Below are 14,945 nucleotides of genomic sequence, written 5' to 3'. Positions count from 1 at the left end.
ATTACTGTGAAGCTGTATGTGCATTGCATCATGTTTTTGACTTTTTATACATTATATATTAGACATTTCACAATGTGGATTCCTCCTTTATGTTTCAAAAGTCCTGCTGCACCTACTATATCTTCAAGAATCAGCCTGTTAGCATAGTCCATCACTATAACTGTTTTAATAAATTTTCTGTATTTTGAGGTGGTTGATACAAAATCCTTCATGGTAAAAAGGTTTTGGCAAGTTATCTTGGTAGATCATATGCCACAGAATTTGTTTTGGGATAATGTATGTTGTATAAGGTTTTAGTATTAGAAAGATTGTAAGTGATATCTCTTAAGATACAGTATTTGCTCAGTTTAGTTCAACCAATGTATCACATGGGAGCCATTATGCAGGTTTAGTCTTTCTGAAATCATAAATCCATGTAGCCATACATTTATTTTGAAAAACCCCATGCTGGGTTATTTATTGTTGCATTTGTAGTAAATAATGATGAGTTTTGGAACTACTTTTTTTTGCAGGCATTACATAATACAGTAGGGCATTGATAACTATACATTATACAGGGTTTGGCTTATTGAACCTTTCTATTCTTGTATTGGCTATAGAGATTACATCAAGTACAGGAGATTTGTCTGTTTATAAATTCATATTTTATACATTATCAATCGATTGCAATACATTTTTGTATTGTATTTTTGTACCACTACTGTAAAGTGAACCAATTCTTGCGACTGCAATATAATACAGGTTTTGACCTATCTGAGATAAATGACAAGTCTTTATTAGGCAACAACGATAGAGATGGACTATGCTAAACATAGGATGAATAATTTTAACCCAATTTTCTGATTCTTCCTGTTATAGGAGGATGCAGTATGACCCACAGCATTTTTTCAGAAAGAACATAATTATTTGACCTGTGTTGGCTGGATAATCGAGGATGAACAAGATTTCCTATGGATAGAATATATGGTAAGGCCAGCATATTTTATTAAGTTTCATAAATATCCACACTGATTTACAAAATCTATTGTTATGCTAAAAATTCCTCATAGTAAGATGAGACCCTTTATAAAAAAATACATAAATAATTTTTCTTCACAAAAATCTGTATCTTAAGCTACACAAATAAAGATATAGGGGCACATTTACTTACAAAGGCACAAGAGTTTAGTAAAAGTGCATTGTCCGTCTATAATGCTGCGTGGGGTGATTCACTAAGATTGTGCGCCAGAAATCATGAATGTGTCGCTACCCCGCACTAGTCCAACAGAGTTCACCATCTTTTTTTGTGGTGCGCCTTTAACATAGGGCGTGCGACACAATTTCAAAGTTAAGTATGGTCAGAATCAGCCGGACAATCCAACGCCCCCTAAATTGTGTTACATAGAAGCCAGCGCAGCTGCGCCACAAAAGGGTCGTGTGCGACATAATAATCACAGCGCAGACACTTCTTAAATTCCTATGCAAGCCGTTTTATCCATGAAGAATGTACACGGTCCAACAAAAGTGCAGTACGCAACTCTTAGTAAATGTGTCCCATAGGCTTTACATGTTTTATCTAGGCATTATATGTAATTAATTTAATTGAAGATACACTTGGTTGTATTATGGCTAATTCTGGAGTAGAGTAAACATTAATCCCTTTACGACCGATCAATGTAAATATAGGGCGGACAGTTATGAAGGGGTGTAAGAAGGGGGCCTGCGGACTGTGCCCTTACACAGGTGACACCAGCCAGTAACTGCTGTAGTCGGTGCTAGCACCTATTGTGCTTTTGAGCTTGTTAGGTGCTGCGGTCGAACCAAAACGCAGCACATAACAGAGCTGAATATGGACGTCATCATCTTGGATGGTTGATCTGCGCCTTCCATGACGTCATCTGAGGGCACTGGGTGGTTGCCTTTAAAAGGTTCCCATAACTGTAATTCAGCATCCTGTTTATTCACAATGTATTGCAATAAAATAAAATTGAAGTATATTATATAAATGATCAGGCCCACTAGGGTTTAAGTAGAGGGCCCGAAACAATAGTAAAATGTTTTAAAAAATATTAATATAGTAAAAACCTAAAAATTAAAGTCACCCCACATTTTCCTAAGAACAAATGTAAAAATAAATAAACAAGTAAAATCATAAACATGTATGTTAGGTATTGCCACGTCTCAAAATGTCCAATCCATCAATATATAAAAACAATTATTCATAGCGATGAATCCACTAACAGAAACTACCGGTAGCCCCTAAATATCTGAAGTGATCAAAAGGTTGTACAGTTGTCAAAATGTTAGCAATGAATACGTCAGCCCATCCCAAAAACATTTAGATTTTATTTAAGGTAGTAAAACATAATTAAAGACATATATAAATTTGATAACTCTGTGATGATATGGAGCAAAAGAATAAATGGGAGATGTCATCTCGATCAGACATTAAAAGACGAAAAAAAAAAGTATGGTGCAAGTATGGTGCAACTGTGTTTTTTTGATGATTCCTCCACATTTGGAATTATTTTCTAGCTTCCTAGTACATGGGACAGAATATTAAATGGTACAAGCCCTCATATAGCCCTCATATAGCTTTGTAAATGGAAAAATAAAAAAGATACAGTTTGTGGAAGTAGCGGAGTCAAAAATGAAAACGCAAAAAAACTAAAAAAATTGTCCAGAACTTAGGCCAGTGTTAAGCTGCAGTGGTTTTACGGCAATGAAATGACTTTAATATGGCATCCTGTGTATACAGAGACTGTCAATAATGGGAGGTGAGAGGTCAGCATAAAATCCTTTGTTATTTTACAAGTATTCCTGCTGCTTGCTCCAAAATTGTTCATAACACCTTGTGACGTAATAAATTAGAACTAACAGGCACTTAGAGTTCCAGAACAGTTTAAAAGTTTAAAGCTGCTTTCACAAGTGGCTTTTACATTGCAATTTGAAACTTAAAATAACAGCTGAGGAGAGGAGATTTGACATGTACACAATATATATTTAATAGAATATTGGTACAACAACTTGGGAATGAATCCTCTATCTGTACATCTTTGTCTAAAGCACCGATTGCACCCCTACCCCCAAACTAAATCTGTTCACAGTACATCCACACTATAAAAGGGAACCTGTCATCAGCAATTGGCCTAATAAACCACTATCAAAATATTGTCAAGCAGTGTAACCCCTTCTAGTTTTTGTTTCTTCCATGGTTCAGTGTGGTGGAATTGTCCTGAAAATCAACTTTGAAGTGAGATGTAAATCGGTTGTGAAAAGTCAAGGGGGAGAAGAGTTTAATGCTGAAGTCAAGCTCTGAAAGCCTCCTACTCTGTGATTGAAATCATTCACTGGACTTCAGGAGATGTGGTTAGTGATGCTCTGGATGTAGGACCATCAGTTACAGGAATGTCTGCCTCTATGTCTTTATACAACCAATTTACATCTCACTTTAAAGTACACTGAACCATGAAATAAACACGATATTGAAGGTGTTCAGCTGCTTCACAACATACTGGTAGTGGTTTATTAGGTCAATTTCTGCTGACAGGTTCTCTTTAATGGTATTTATTTCTTTATATGATTTGTTTGCAATGCATTTTATATGATTTGTTTTGCTTTCTTTTTACTTGTATTAAGCTGTATTAAGCTTTTTGCTGAGGATGGTACAATAAAAACAATTTTAACACTGGTTGCCTTGTTATTGCACATATTATCATTACAAAAATTATAACAAATCAAGAGCATGCAAGAAGATAAAAGCTTCATATCCAAAGGGCACTTCTTGGATAAAACTCACATTTGTATTATATAGTATAAAAGCTTCAAAGCGCGTTTTGGTCCCATGCTGAGGCATTTGTACAATAAAACAGAAGCTGTTCCCACTTCTTCCAATGCTAGACAACTACAGTTATACAAGGTGAATATACATCTTCCTGCTTCCCTTTTTACCATAACTCAGTACATTAATTTGCTCCCTTTTATTCTCTGCTTTGGGCTCCCTGGCTTCATTTCCACTCACACTTACCTGTTTTTACCCCTTCTGATTAACGAAGGAGCCACAACACTTCTCTGGACTGCTTTGGTCCTCTTAACCATATTTCCTTGCATTATCCTGCAACTAAGTTCTGTGCAGGGAACCACTTTAATTTCTATGCTATAGGAAAAACTAGGAGACATTTAAAGGGGAGCTCTGATGGGAGAAAAACCTTAAAAATATAGAATACTTGAACTTAATAGTTTAATATATTTTTTTCAAACTTCTATGGATCATCATATGGTATTTCAGACCCCCTCTCATGAGAGCCAATGTTCCTTTGTCCCAAATGTTAAACAGTGTGCAGGTCGCTCAGTTAGCATGTTAAATGTAACTTCATGAGAGCACAACTAGAGTGAACAAATATGACTTATTTGGAAATGTTGCTAGGAGAGTGCTCTCCTTATGGTTAAAGTTTGCAAAACTGCATCTGGAAAAACAATTTCTGAAACAACTTCCTTTCAATGGACAAGACCAAAGTGGACTTGTTTGGCCACAATCCATTGTGCCACATCAAGTAAAATCCAAACATAGCATATCAGCACACCTAATACCAATTGTCAAGCATGGTAGTTGAGTGGTTATGATTTGGGCTTCTTTTGCAGCCACAGGACAGTTATTGGTGGGAATTAATGAATCCACTTTTGGTCGGACTTCTGGCCTCACCTGCGTCTAAAATGTCTTGCACTACATTTACATGGGATCTGTTAAGAAGCATGATTGGGCATCAAATAGTATGTGCACTTTCTAGACCAACCAAAAGTAGGTCTAAAGTAGGACTTGACAGTGATAAATCTGGTGCAGCAAAAGACTAGTGTTGAATAGCTCAGAACTTAATTTGATACACATTGATGCATTTCTCTCATTGAGTCGACCATAAATCCAACATCTGTTTCATTTTGGCTTATTTTTTGTTAAATGACACAGGTGACTCTGTTGTGTGTGTGTTGTTCATCTGATGTTTTATTTACATAATTTCAGGGCTAGATATCCGTTTGCAAAAAGTTTATTCCAAGAGGGTGTAAATTCTTTTTTCATAAATGCACTGGAATACAAAGAACTAGGCATAAAAACAGAAAAACACCACTATAATATGCAAAAACAGTACACAGTCTTGTCCTCTATTACAATTCTTACTATTGAATTTTCTGTCCTTAACAGATGAACAATTAAATGAAGAACAGAAGAAGAAAAGAAAACAAAGGAGAAACAGGACTACATTTAACAGCAGTCAACTGCAAGCACTTGAGAGGGTGTTTGAAAGAACACATTACCCAGATGCATTTGTACGGGAAGATCTTGCCCGAAGAGTTAATCTCACTGAAGCAAGAGTTCAGGTAAGCCTGATCACATTCACTTCCAAATAGATAAAGCATAGGTCAGAAGAAAACCATCCAATGCTTATGTACTCTATATAAGTTTGTCTTTGATCGCTGATTGATGCTGTCTAACCCTTGAAAAAACAACAACAACCAATAAGCCATATACCTTCATCTGTTATACTTGTGTACTGATTAGAGATGGGCGAATCTATTCTAAAGAATCAGAATTCGGTTAGAATTTCAGGAAAACTTCGATTCATCACGAATCCGAAGTTTATGGTGATTTGTGGGAGCAAAGTTTGTTTTTCTCCTTTAATACCAAAATGGGCACAAGCACAACATGTTACATGGGGCAGAGAACTCTGGGAAGGCGAAAGGAACACCCTTGATCACATGTGCAGACCTTTAAGCCAATCACTGACCAGCAGGCTTATGTGAGGTCACACAGCCCTATAAAAACAGGCAGCCATTTTTAATCTCGGCATTTCACACTGCATGTGCTGCCTGTAGCGTCCAGCTGCTTGTACTGTACTGTGCTGTAGTGATTTTTGCTCAAAGGATGTCCGTTTTGGGGGATCTGTATACCCCAAATAGCAGTTCTTTTTTGTTGCTGAAGTGAGTAGGAAGAATTGTGTGTAAATTCCACATACTTTCTGTAGTGATTTCTACTTCAATCCCAGGGTGTCCGTTTTGGGGGGGATAGTTGATTAGCCATTATGTCAGACAGAGAGGTGGCTGGTGGAGCAGGCAAAGGTTGCAGTACAGTAAGGGGACGTCGCGGCAGGGGTGACTCTGTGAGGCCAGAACTGTCGGTGTCATTTAGCAGCAGTGTGTTGATAAACAACCCAAAGGTTGTCGATTGGTTGACTAGGTCATCCACGTCCTCCCAGATGACATCTGACAACCCCAGCCAAGAGTCCGGGGTTCATCAGATGCAACCCTTAGTTGGCATGGCCCAGGAGCAGGTCAGTGGCACTGACCTGTCCTCAAACAGCCTCTGTCCTGTGCATTTCTCTCAGACAGAGATCTACTCGGGGGTTTGGGCTCAGCACCACTATACTGGGAGGACGAATTCTTTGAGGACAGTCGGCAGCTTCTTGGCAGTGAAGAGGTGGGAAGACATCGGCTGCTTTGTGCCGTAGGCAGGAAAGTAAAGATGTGGAGAGTGGCATGGGAGGTTATGTTGCACTTGCAAGCAGTTGGGGTGTGCATACTGAGAATAGCAGTGACAGGGAAACACAAATCGATGATGTTGTAGCCGATTGCACTTGGGAGTCGGGGGAAGCCAGGGCTTCATCGCCATCGTCGGGAGAAGAGGGTGTCAGCTTGCACGTCAGGCAGCAAGTCACTTCTGTGGCTGTGAGTCAGCAGGGTGGCAGCTGTGTGAGGGTGGGAGCCAAACTGCTGCAGGGTACAAACTGCACTTTGCAGGTCCAAGTAAGCAGTGCCACAGGGGCTCAGTGAGGCAGCAGCGTTAGTAGTCAGTGCAGAGTGTTGGCAGTAAAATCACCACCTCGGTGGTGTGGCAGTTTTTTGTTAAGAATCTGCGGGCATAAAGTGTGGCCAGGGAGCTAACGTTCGCACCACAGCCCTGCGTCAACACATGCAGTGTCACCATCCAATGGCCTGGGAGAAACGTGGAACAGATGTGGTGGTCCATCATGCCACCACAGCAACAGAAGCAGCACCTAGTGGCCCACATGCCATTTAAGACACTCAAGGCTCCAGCACCTCTGCCAAAGGGAGCTGATTTTCTTTGCCATCATCTCCTGGTCCAGATGCTCCTGCTGCTCGCTACTTATGGCGCCAGCAGTCGTTGAAAGAGGCGATTACAAAGAGAAGCAGAAGCTGACCGTACACCTGTCCAAGTTGTTGGTACTGCAGTCCCTCCCTTTCCAAGTCGTGGACTCTGCACCCTTCAGAGAACTAATGGCTCATGCCGAACCGAGGTAGAGAGTTCCAAGCCGAATTTTTTTTCCGAAAAGGCAGTGCCAGCCCTTCACAAATATGTAGAACAGAAGGTGGGCCAGTCCTTGAGATTATCGGTTTCTTCCAAGGTGCGGGGCAGCGCGGAAGTGTGGAGCTGTAACTACGGCCAGGGCCACTACATGTCCTGCCACACCAACTACTTGAACAATAGACGCCGTTTTCTCTTCTAGATTGTCAAACTGCTGCTCATGTGCCCATGTCCGCCTCCTCCTCCTCCTCCTTCTTCACCACCATCTCAGCCTCCACAAGTCTGAGTGCTGCTCCATCATACCACATGTGCAGGGCACACCAGTGTTACACAGTTCTACACCTGGTTTGCCTGGACGAACAAAGTCACACAGAGGAGGAACTGCTCCGCGTCATGCAATAAGAAATCAATGTGTGGCTTTCTCCGCGACAACTGAAACCATGGTGACAGACGATGAGAGGAACATGGTGTCCTCTTCACCAAGGAGGGATGGCCCATGTGCCCGGTCCTGGCGCGATCCCGCGGCGTGTTGTCCGACGAGGATTCGGGTCTGCCAGCATTCACTAAGATCGTGCGCCCCATATCCAGCATGTATCGCTGCTGCGCCGAGGTCCGCTGGAGTTCACATTCTTCTTCCCGGTGCATGCAAGTGCTGATCTTGCAACAAAATTCTTTTTTTAAATTCCTCGGTTTTTCTGAATCCGTCGGGTTGTCCTACGGCTACGTTTCCCGATTTCTGACGCGTGAAAGCCGGCGCAGATGCGCCACAATCCGATCTTGTTCGCCAAAATACTGGGCCAATTCAGCGCAAATTGGAAATATTCGGGAAACCCGGAGAAAGTGCGGCGTTTGGACCCATAGTAAATGAGCCCCAATGGGAGGAACATGGTGTCCGCGCTGCACTGAGGAAGGATGGGCCATGCCTCCTCGAGTTACAGCGGCAGAACGGCCTCCTTCAACATAGTCTGATATGCAATGTTTCCACCCGTTGAAATTCCAGCCTCCATATGTTAGACCGTCTGTATGAACAGAGAAAAGCCATTAATGATTTTTTTGATGATGCAAGCGGAACAGAGTACTCCCCTGTGTAACTTTGATGTCAGCCACCGGCAGCTCATACCTGCCACCTGCCATTTGCTCAGGCCCTTTGAAGAGGCCACATTATTTGTCAGTCGCCAAGACTGTGGGCTTAATAACATCATTTCACTGCTTCATGTCCTGGAACTAATGCTGAAAAATCTGTCTGGTCAGGGCACTGGAGAAATGGCGACTACATCTCATGGCCACATGAGTCCGGTGGGGGCTGAACTGGAGGAGGAGGAAGACGTTGGAGCACAAGCAGAGTTTTTCCACTCCGGTGTCAAGAGCGGAGGAGCTTGAGCATCCGGAGGAGGTAGAAGACAAGGCCGATGGACCTGAAGCACCATGGCAGTATACAATGGAGAGGGAGATCTCTTAGGCAAAGTAGCATGCTGCGGGCCATCTGCACAACTAGTGACAGCACTTTACCACCCCAGGTAGAGGATCACCTGGACTACTGGGCAGCCAAACTTGATGTGTGGCTACAACTTGCGGAGTTTGCAGTAGAGGAGCTGTGGCATCAGAGCGGGCGTTCAGTGTGGCGAGGGCCATCGTCACCCCAAGGAGAACCCACTTGTCCACCCGTAATGTGGAGAGACTGACCTTTGTCAAGATTAATCAGGGATGGATCGGCCAGGATTTCAACACACCATTGCCTTATGCATCAGATTAGGTCAGCCATGATGCCTCCCCCAAACGTTAAGAAATGAGTCTGGATTTTAAATACCTGCTTTAGCCACTATTCTGATGCTGCCACCTGCCTGATGCCACACATCTGCTACCAGTTGCTCCATCTGCCTCCCACCATCTTTGCCAGGGACTGGAATTGTCACCCACCTCCACTACTTCATTGTGCCACTCTGTGGGCTCCTGCTGTTGCTGCTGCCACCAGCCCCACACTCTATCATTGTGCCACTCTGTGGCCTACCCGGTCACTGCCACCTCCACACTGTTATTATGCCACTCTGTGGCCTCCCATATTGCTGTCAGCTCTAGAATATGTCTTTTTCCCACCGCTGAACTTATGCTGCTGCTGCCACCTTTGCCATTCTTTTATGGCAAAGACATAATATTTTCAAGAAAATTGTAATGTATGATGCACTTGGCATCTCTAATCTTTAAATTCAAATTTCAAACTTCCCAATTCAAATTTCAAACTTCCCAATTCAAATTTCAAACTTCCCAATTCAAATTTCAAACTTCCCAATTCAAGTTTCATACTTCCCAATTCAAGTTTCATACTTCCCAATTCAAGTTTCATACTTCCCAATTCAAGTTTCAAACTTCCCAATTCAAGTTTCAAACTTTGTTATTGTGCCACACTGTGGCCTACCATGTTGCTGCCACCTAAAGAATTTGTCATTGTGCCACTCTGTGACCTCCTGCTGCCGCCACATCCACACTCTTTCATTGTGCCACTCTGTGACCTACCAGGTTGCTGCCACCTCTACACTCTGTCATTGTGCCACTCTGTGGCCTACCATGTTTCCGCCACCTACATAATTTTTCATTGTGCCACTCTGCAGCCTACTCATGCTGCTGCCAACTGACCGCTGTCTCCCTGGAACACCCTGTGATTTCCATAATGCCGTTTTCACCCTCTACCACTCTATGACGTTGCCACTATGTTTGGTTTTCCCCTTCATTTCATCTGTCAGAAGGAATGAAAAGCCTCAGGATTGATAGCCAAAAGCAGGAGTGGATACAGAACATAGAGGACATGCAAAAGTCTCATTTACTGGTCATCTTTGTTTTGGATCCACTCCTGTTTGTTTTTGGCTTTAGCAATACTGATGATGGAATATTGACCGATTGAGAACGGATGAAATGAAGGGCAAATGATCAGTGACATCAATGCAGAATTACTGCCGACACCCTCTGCACTCTTTTGGGGGGTTACTACAGATTCTGTCGTAATCTATGGAATCATCTGATGTCAGTGTAAAAAGAGAGCACTCTTTGATGATATAGTGGGATCTTGGCCCTCAGCTCAGTCCTTTTCAGCTGACACAGACGTTACCTTGTCAGGCTGCATTCCCGCTTCACTAATTTGGTGAAGTTGGCCTCTGTAAGTGCACATGGAATTGAAGAGTGAAGCGTTTCTAAGAGCGGCGGCTGTCATGTGTGTGTCATACTAAAACACAGCATTGTTTGAAGACCAAACCACACTCCCCATGCATAATTGAGCATGGCACAACGTTCTACAACACCCTACAGGCTCTCTGCAGCCAGGAAATACCTGGTTTTAACGTGATTCGTTATGATTCGAATCAACATTTTTGGAAAAATTGGGTGAATCGGGTTGAACCCGAATTTCAACAAATTTGCATGCTGGTGATCACATCTTTTATTTAACACAAAAGACTACAAACATCAGATTGCCTTGTTGCATAACAAAGGGGATTCTGTGGAATGACTGCAATTAAGTTATTCTGTTGTTATATTGTAATATTGCTAGGTGCTGAATCATTACCTACATTTTATAACATATGTGTCTATATTTAAGGTTTGGTTCCAGAACAGAAGAGCCAAGTTTAGAAGAAATGAAAGAGCAATGTTAGCAAATAAAAATGCATCACTTCTCAAATCCTATTCAGGAGAAGTGACTGCAGTTGAGCAACCTATAGTGCCACGACCAGCTCCACGACCAAATGAATATCTATCCTGGGGTCCCACATCTCCTTACAGGTAAATGTTAAAAAAAAAAAAAAATCTGTTATGTTAAGGAAGGCACCTAAATGAAACCTGTCACCATAAAAATGCAGTGTGAGATCTACAGGTAGCATGTTATATTGCAGAAGCAGTTATAAAACATGAAGAACATTTTGCACAACCATACAGGGGAATTGAAATCTAACTTCAATTTAAGTCCAACTACTATATAACATGCTGCAAGCAGATCAGACTGCAATTTTCCAATTCCATGTAGTTATTCTGCTTAGAAATGTAAGAATAGTTAGCCATGTAAGTTTTACCGGTTGGAATTATGGCCCCAGTGGTGCACAGTCTTAGGGCTAAAATACACTGTGGTGGGTGGCCCGTAAATCCAGGATGGTGCGTTGGCTGGATTTCTTGAATCAACCACAGTGGTGAGGATGGGACTGTAATCATCATAGTGATATATGATGCAAGTAGTCACATTTTCAGCATTGTGATCGGCCCATGAAATCTGGCCAGCACACACATGATGCATTTTTTGCCCTTATGCAGGGGCGTGATTACAGCGGTAGCAGCCATAGCAACTGCTATGGGCCCCACAGTGTCAGGGGGCCCTGGCATCCCACCTGACACACTAAAAAATGGAGTATGTGAACCATTATATAGATGTTATGCTGCACATCTTACAGAAGATGTATATAACAGTGCACAGAATGAAATGAGAAAGAGGGAAGGGACAGAAAAAAGACAGGACTTGGAATCTCTCATCTCTAATTCCTGCCATGTACTTCCTCCATGTGGTCAGCAGCTACTGGGACAGATCTGTGTCAGTGTATAAATGTATGAATAGTGTATAAATCAATTAGTGCATACATATGTGTGCATAAGTGTGTAATATGTCAGTATACAAACATGTATATTTTCATAGTGTGCAGAGACAATTTCCCAGCTGGAAAGGGCATATTGACATGTAGCAGTTGTGTCCAGCCATGAGTCTTTATGCTAGACCTGGACACATCTAAAGAGATTTTTGAGCACAAGACAGATACAGCTAAACGGTAAAAGATGTCCAGGATTAAAGGGGCTGTCCTAAGTTTGTAATATTGTTCTCCCCTATCAGCTGTTTGATTAATCTGGTACATTTATAAGTCTGGAAAAAAGTCTAAACTGGCAACTGTCTCTTTAGACACAATGAGGGGTAGGTAACACAAAGAATTAACTTTTGGAACATTTTGTCATGGATATCCTCTTGTGCGTGACACTGGGTTCACAACGTAATAAGTAAATCGGGCAATGTGAGAGAAAAGAAATACGTGCACTCACCGGTATAATTTCATACTGTGCAAAATGGTGTTATGTTAGATAGTTATGTGTAATATATCATGTGCAAAGCACAGAATATGTTGATGCTATTTAAACATTTAATATTAATATTATTATCTAATGTCTACTCTACCTAGCTCTCTCATCAGCGTTGCATGATTAAACCAATAAGAGCCTTTGTAAATGAAAATGTATATACAGTAATACGCAAACAAGATTAAATCCCTACACCTCCGGAGCGGACAGATAGATCAAAAGGTTTAGGCTGATGTATCTGGCAGTGATGGCCATGCAGCGTATATCTCTACCCAGGTCCTACTTTGTGAAAGTTCTCTAGCTGCAGTGTGTGCAGACGGGAGAGTTTCTGCCAACTCACTCTCCCACTGGCCGTGTCCCTTTCTTGCCCCTACATGCCCCCTTGGCATGGAGATGGCGTAAAGGGGATAATAATCATAATTGCTGGCAGTTCACTAGCAATTGTGATTGTTTCAGTGCTTTTACACCACTTTTCTGGCATAGAAGTTATTTATTTACTGTTTATGGTGTTATCTTTCACTGCAATGATAATGAGCTGACAGCAAAAGATGTGAACAGAATAGGGAGTGTCACAAAATGCAGAAGTTTGGGATATCAGATTAGGTAATCACGTTTACAATACAAATACATTTAAATAACACTGAATATATTGACAAAAATTTATTTTCTTAATTTGACATTTTAGGCCTGACTGTGTTCGATAAAAAACAATTTTTGGTGATTAAAAAGTATAGAATACACCTGCGCTGTCCTAGCAATATAAATGCTAGCTAACGTGGTACCTGTGATGGAGCATGAAAACTTCCAGATGGTAATTGTATCCAGTCCGAATTCCTGTTATTCACCTGAATGGTCCAAAGAGGTTTCTGCATCCAAGAGATTGGTATATAGATGAGGTTCTACAAGTGGAGCAGCCCCGCATTATTAGTAAGGAAGGTTTGACAGGATCACAGTATAAAATTAAACAACATATAAATTGCCACACAAAGGGCATTATATACTGCATTCAATGTCCATGTGGCAAATTATATATAGGAAGAACTATACGGTCTTTTATGAAACGTTTGATAGAACATATTTACAATATTGAGAGAGGGTTTGAAGGACACCCTCTCTCTAGACACTATAAAGTTAAGCACCAGAATAAATTTACTGGTTCAATAGCATTTGGTTTAGAAAAAATTAAAAAGAATTGGAGAGGAGGAGATTTTATCCACCAAATGTCGCGGACTGAAAGCAGATGGATTTTTGATTTAGAAACACTGGCCCCTAATGGACTTAATCATGGAATAGAGCTATTTACTTTTTAACACTTATTTATTTTTTAAGACATATTCTTTCAAAGAAGGTGTACATATACACATACATATTTTATATATTATTCATATATTTTTTAATCGTATTAATAAAAATATTTTTATTCATTACACACTTTTTTCATCTAGATTAGAATATATATTTAGATAAATACAAACTTTTTATACTGTTGAGGGCATCAGATGAGTTTTTGCTCAGGGAGTCTCCCTAATGTACACGATGGATACCAGCAATGTTTGCAGTTACCAAATCTTATATAAAGAGGATCGTCACGATGTGGCACACATACCTCTCATTCCTGACGAAGAAAGCCGTGACTTTCGAAATGCGTCAAGGAGAAGTGTTCCTTTGGATGACCCGTAGATTGAGTAACGTCCCTCCAACGGAACTGTCTAGCGGGTTGCAGCCACCGGCTGGGGCTGCTCTGCACTATTGCTGACTTATTCAAAGTGCACCAGGTATATAGATGTAGAACCTCATCTATATACCAATCTCTTGGATGCAGAAACCTCTTTGGACCATTCAGGTGAATAACAGGAATTTGGACTGGATACAATTACCATCTGGAAGTTTTCATGCTCCATCACAGGTACCACGTTAGCTAGCATTTATATTACTAGGACAGTGCAGGTGTATTCTATACTTTTTAATCACCATTACTTATTTGAAGGAATAGTGTGGGCTACATCTTCCTCCACCAGCAAAGTCCAACCACACTCCAAATTGTCTACTCTAGTTTGTTTGTGCCATTTGAAATTGTATTGATTTAAAAAACAATTTTTCTTGTTCCTCACTATATTTCTATAAATGTTTCAGTGTATACGTTTTGTAAAGCAATAATATATTTTGTTCTTTTGCCAGACAGCAGGAGCTTTAAACCTTCTCCATTCATATACTAAGCCAAATGGCCCAAAGCAGGGAAACATTTATCGCCAGTCCCTTCTATGGAGGTCAGAATAACTCCCTGGATAAACAGACATTACTAACATAAAGTCTTATTCCGATACAATGTGATACTATTGCTCTCCAGAAGGGTATCCAGGCTCCTCTTGGACATGTTAAAATTACAAGCCATTACAACATTGTGTGGCAGAGAGTTCCATAGTCTCAGTGCTTGCACAGTAAAGAACCTTTGTGTATGGTGATGGTAGAACAGTCTCTCCTCTGCCTGTTCAGGTATTTGAACATTGTAATGAGGTCTCTTCTCAGTTGTCTTTTATCTAAGCTGAATAACCCC

The 14,945-nt window shown here is 41.1% G+C and overlaps 2 protein-coding genes across 4 annotated transcripts in view; one reads left to right on the top strand and one right to left on the bottom strand.

Moving 5' to 3' along the window:
• GORAB (golgin, RAB6 interacting) overlaps positions 1-14,945 on the bottom strand; it is a 209,491-nt gene that overhangs the window by 72,819 nt on the left and 121,727 nt on the right. The window lies entirely within an intron of this gene.
• The window catches only part of PRRX1 (paired related homeobox 1), a 59,020-nt gene that overhangs the window by 12,820 nt on the left and 31,255 nt on the right, over positions 1-14,945 (top strand). For all 3 annotated transcript variants that reach the window (XM_072129200.1, XM_072129198.1, XM_072129199.1), the window contains exons 2-3: positions 5,177-5,352; positions 10,881-11,062. In XM_072129200.1, the coding sequence (XP_071985301.1) occupies positions 5,177-5,352; positions 10,881-11,062 (358 nt within the window). The remainder of the gene's footprint in view (positions 1-5,176; positions 5,353-10,880; positions 11,063-14,945) is intronic.

The sequence above is a fragment of the Engystomops pustulosus genome, chromosome 10, assembly GCF_040894005.1.
Source record: "Engystomops pustulosus chromosome 10, aEngPut4.maternal, whole genome shotgun sequence".
Taxonomy (NCBI): Eukaryota; Metazoa; Chordata; class Amphibia; order Anura; family Leptodactylidae; genus Engystomops; species Engystomops pustulosus.
Note: the sequence above shows the minus strand (reverse complement) of the source record. Positions and strands in the feature narration are given on the sequence as shown.